The sequence below is a fragment of the Gymnoscopelus microlampas genome (genome assembly GCF_963454915.1).
Source record: "Gymnoscopelus microlampas genome assembly, chromosome: 7".
NCBI classification, from domain to species: Eukaryota; Metazoa; Chordata; class Actinopteri; order Myctophiformes; family Myctophidae; genus Gymnoscopelus; species Gymnoscopelus microlampas.
Window position 1 is genome coordinate 34,241,346 of NC_139944.1, and position 5,338 is coordinate 34,246,683.

The following is a 5,338-nucleotide window of genomic DNA, read 5'->3' on the forward strand; positions in this document are numbered from 1 at the left end:
GGAGCTATTGTCCACATTATTCTTGAGAATTAGTGACATTTTTGACACAAAATGTTGTCGTCGCGAATAGCTTTAGTTCCAGTGTGTGGATATGTTTTCTCATCCTCTCATGTAGGCCTGTTATATATGTTTTTATCCATAAACTGGCGTACTGGGGTTTTGGATATGCACGTGACTATCATCAACCCCCCCCCACATCTTTTACACTCTGAGAGTTACATTAAAACTCAGGATTTTGCAGTGTAGGCCTATGTCTAAAAAAACACACACACCCACACATACACATGCGCGCAGACACAGCTGATCTTCAGGGCTGCTTGCCTCGGGCCCTGGGACTCAGCTGCTACAGCTGATGTAACCTTCTGAACAGTCTCAGTTGTTGTTGAGCCATTCCGGGCTACAGTGCACCGTTAAATCAGCATAGCCAAGTAACAAGAGCAAATCCCATAGCCCTTGCCTACGAACAGACAACTGACCCTCACTTTACTGAATAGCATCAGTCACCCTTTTGCCCCAAACCATGGAGCCTGAGGGCATTCTGCATCATCCACTACATCTCTGTTACTGCGTGCAACATGATATAATGTAAAGACCTTAACCATTAACAAACTAACCAGCTTGCATCGCCAAGCTCTCATTGCAATTAGACTTAATTGCAAAATGAGTGGATTTTATAGGCAGCATTCTTGGGAGACAAGGATGGGAAATTAAATGATGGGACAACACAGATTACCAAACCAGTTTCTTTTAAGACACTGTGTAGCCTTTTAGTGCCCTAGTGTAATTAGGCCCCATTTTCATGGATGTGAGTGCACTTAGCCCAATATAGTTAAGCTGGCCAACATGCCATTATTACCATTATCAGCGTTTGATGCTCTCTATAGGCATACTATCAGGCGGGTGGCTAAGTTGTGGCTATAGTGAGAGTGGACAGTTTTGCATTTTCAATGCTTTGGCAATACCATATAGCAGCAGGGGTCTTCAACGTTATTCAGCCCAAATTAGGTTGCAGATTAAACCTTTTCATAGATTTTATAGATTCATGAATAGACTTGTTTGACAGCACCTGTCATCAGTGTTGTGGAAATTCATGTTTTTGTTGATGTGTGTTTTCCATACATTGATTTAACCACTTAAACCATCAATACTTTGTAAACTTGACCTTTGGCTCTGTACTTGGTCTGCTCTTTTTTCCCCCTCTAAACGTCTTTGCTGAAAATAGAAGATCTACAAGCTCACAACGCCTTGCAGTTGTGTGCTTGTAGACCTGCTATTTTCAGCATATGTTCCCCACCAGCATAGGGATACTTGGGTTCAAGTGGTTAATGTAAAAACAAAAGTTACTATCACAGAGAGATGTGGTGGCCCCCAATGTAGTAACTCTCTGAGGACCCCTTAAGGCAGTGGTTCTGCCATAGGGGGTCTGTACAAGTCTGTACAACTCTGACAGTATACAAATGGAGCCAAATGGACCCTAACGGGTCCATTTGGCTGCATTTGTATACTGTCAGAGTTAAGGGGAGACCTTCAAATGTAAAGGTTTGAGAACCACTGCTCTAGGGGTCCCCGGGCCGGACCCCCTGTTGAAGACCCCTGCCCATATAGCCTATAGAGGGATGGGTGAGCTCAAGTAGCCTATAGAAGAACACACAGGTGTGATAATTTGGTTCAATTTGTATACTGTCAGAGTTCAAGGGGAGACCTTGAAATGTAAAAAGGTTAAAAGCACCACTGGCCTAGGGGTCCCGCGGACCCCCTGTTGAAGACCCCCTGCCATAGCCAACGAGCTCAGGTAGCCTAGGAAGACTTAGACAACAGGTACGGGGGAGAAAGAAAGAAGAAAGAAACGCACCTGGTTTGACGGTCTTCAGACGCACCGGCTCCCTGAAGTGCCTGATGACGGCCAGGGTGTCTCGGTTGGTAAGTCCACTGACGGGCGTCCCGTTCACCTCCAGCAGCACGTCCCCGTAGTAGGGCAGCTTCCCCACGTGGCACACCAGCACGTCCAGCTTCATCTGGCCCAGGTAGGGGAACTCTCCCACCTCGGCCCCCCCCAGGATCTCCACCACGGTGCCGAAGTCCCCCACGGACCCCCACGACACGGCGCACTCCACCACTTTGCTGGACCAGTGCTTCTTCTTTTTCAGTGTCCTGGACATGATGGAGTCCTTGCTAAAAATCGCTCCAACCGCTCCTTAAATTAATGATTTCCCACTCCCCTTTCTCTTCTTTTTTCCCCTCCAGGCTATATTCGATTCGTTGTCACTGTTGTTGTGCTAGTAGGAGCAGATGTGGTGTGGTTGGTGAGATCATCTGGAGTTATTCCCTCGACCTGTTGGGGATTTCATCTCGTTTGTTGGTCCGTCATCCCACGGATAATAAACAGCTCCGTCGTGGCTCAGTAATAGTCCTCCTGGCAGCAGTATATATACTTCCAATATATACCAAAAACAAGTGCTTGTTGTGCAAGCGTAAATATTAAATTCAGTGGCAAACTGGTAAAAAAAAATGAAGAATTAATGTATTCCTCGCAACGACATGTTTTTATGTCAGAGAAAGCCTTCAGGCGCAAGTTGTCAAAAACAAAACGCAGAAAACTCACCTCATCCGACCGACTGACTGAGGATGATGATGGTGAGTGAACGATGCGATACTCGACTGGACGGAATCTCGGACGTTGCCGTGGCTTTTATGTTAGTGCGTCAACGAGAGAGAGAGTTCCTACCTGTGAGCATCAGGCTCACGGATGGATGGGTGGCGACATGGCCAGCTGCGTTCACTGCTAGACGGTTTCCCCCCCGTTCAGGATCCAAAACATTGTGTTTCAATGACAGCTCCTCTGACACACAGCAGCATTCTCTTCGCTGCTACAGGTTTGAACACACCTGGCAGCGCAGCGCCAAACGAGACGCGCCGCTCCTCCGAAACGCCCATTTACGCATCACCGTGCGCAGCGCACCACCCGGTTCAACCAGCTTTTCTTGACGTTGAAAAAACGCTGCTGGCTCCATCCTCCGGTGTGTCGAGGCAAATCAACTCCCAATTTGGTTAGCCTACTATGTGTATGTAATAACTTGTGTTGAATCCTAGCTCTGGTCCATGGCGTCAGACTGAGGGAGTTCTCCTTAACGCTGTGTTACTTTCGAGACGTTGCCCGAACACCCCTGGTAGCGCATCGGCCGCAACCTCTCGTCTCTAGTAAAAAAATAAAGAATACTCTTTTGCTACTCAACAAAACAAAGACGGTTTTAAGATGTTGAAAGCCTATTTTCCTTAGTGGGAACACTCGGAGCCCCCCACCTCACGTCTAAAATACACATTTTGGCCAGAATAGAAAATATTTCCACCGGATTGAAAACATGGTTACTCCACTGCGCCCTCTACAGATCCGGTCAATGGACTTTTTCTATTGACAAGATCTGTAAGTGGCGCAGTGGAATAACTAAAACGTATTTTTCCATCCGGTGGATTATTTTACATTTTGGTCAAAAAAGTGTATTTTAGACGTGAGTTGGGGGGCTGCGTGTGTTCCCACTAAGGAAAGTAGGCTTTCAACATCTTAAAACCGTCTTTCTTTTGGTGAGTAACTAAAGTGTATTCTTTATTTTTACTAGAGACGAGAGGCTGCGGCCGATGCGCTACCAGGGGTGGAATTCCAATGGACTATTTTCAGTGTCTCCATAATGTAACCCTGCACTGCCACCCAACGACCAAGCCAAGTCACTGGAACCATTACTGTTTCCTATTAGTCTGTGACCTACCCTTGACCTCCTAGCAACATATGGTCGTTATTCGATTGATTTAGTTTAATTCTAGCCTTTAACAGACTATACTTTTAATGCGCCAATTTCTAAAACACATTAATCATAATTACAAATCCTCAAAGATGTTCTATATCTAATGAGACTCCATTAAGCTATAGCCTAGCCTACTTATTGTTCACCCACCATCAATGTTGAGGGCCTATACTGTGTTAGCTGGTAGAATTAAAGCATGTTTGAGCTATATTTAAGAACCTATTAGAAAATATAAAATGACAATTTGTATAAATGCTGTGATTCAAGATTAGCTGACATCTGTGATGTTATACCATTTCTATAGGCTTATTGCTTTGTTCTTAACTCTCTCATTCTAGCAGTATTAAGTTGTGCAGTGTCTCAGCTGGGTTTCAATCAATTCATGACAGCTTACCTCGACCAAAGCCCTCCCTGGAATAGAGAATAGGCCTGCCAGACACCCACAGTAGGCAAGCACTGGCAAGCTCATTCAGTCAGTCAGTCATTTCCTATGCTCACTTTCCAATTTAGGATTGTGGGGGCTGTAAAATCCTCTGAATTAATTCAACTCTGAGGTTGAACAAATTGAACCATTAAGAAGGTTTTGTACTGGTTGGAAGATACATTGGCAAACTGATGAGGTGACGTGCTATTCAACAGGAGGACAGATATGGGCCATAAAGCTTTTCAAACCAATGCAGAAACAAAGTACACTGCTCCTGTAGCCTTCAGTACAGTCAGTGCTTATAGTGTGTTCAATGCTGTTAAAAGTGCCTGGATGTGGGGATCACTGAGTATCTAATTACATTGTGGAACTGCATTCTGGTAAGCAAGGATCTCCCCTGGACATTGTCTTGAATAATTAATTGGCTTGAGAAGGGGGTGATTAGCAATGTTATGATGGGAGTCTATGACAGGGCCATGAGCCCGAATCACTCCAACTGGCGCAGGCATTCTAACCAAACCGCAGATTGCAAAGAGCCGAAGCATAGTCAAATCAATTCACATCAGACACACCCATTTCATTGCATTTGGGAAAGGAGGCAAAACGTTTATGTCTCTAGCATAATGAGTCTGATTAAACGTGATAATGTCCCATTCAGTGCATTGACAGCATCCGCGATGGGTGGTATGATAGCCATAATAGGTTTTGGAGAATCCCTCATTTGTTGTGCATTTATGTTGCCTTGACACTATAGCTCCAGAATCTGGATTGTTTTTCTTCCCCACTGTGGCCAGTGGTTGTGTAGAGATCACTGTCTGTGGAACCATTATGCAACCTTGGTAATAACAATCCTTAACCACCCTCTATTCTTAGTAAAAAACGGACCCGAGTTGCATCTGTTCCTTTTTCTGCCTACACCGAATCTCTTTGCCAAAATTGGCTGTTGTGTGTTTGTAGATCTGCTATGTTTGGCTAATGTTCCACCAGAATATGGATGCTGGTGGTTAAAATCTTCTCTCCTTTGTTTAAATTCATTTCAAGTAGCCTAATTTATTATACAGAGAAAGCCTATTTCTTCAGTCTTCTCGGGATATTTACAATTCATGTTCAAACCACA

At 44.7% G+C, this 5,338-nt stretch overlaps 1 protein-coding gene across 3 annotated transcripts in view; it reads right to left on the reverse strand.

The window, feature by feature from the left end:
• Positions 1-2,857, reverse strand: part of magi3b (membrane associated guanylate kinase, WW and PDZ domain containing 3b) — a 305,615-nt gene extending 302,758 nt beyond the window's left edge. For all 3 annotated transcript variants that reach the window (XM_084062094.1, XM_084062095.1, XM_084062093.1), the window contains exon 1: positions 1,853-2,857. In XM_084062094.1, coding sequence (XP_083918220.1) covers positions 1,853-2,159 — 307 coding nt within the window. In that variant the 5' untranslated portion in view covers positions 2,160-2,857. The remainder of the gene's footprint in view (positions 1-1,852) is intronic.
• Positions 2,858-5,338: the final 2,481 nt, after the last annotated feature.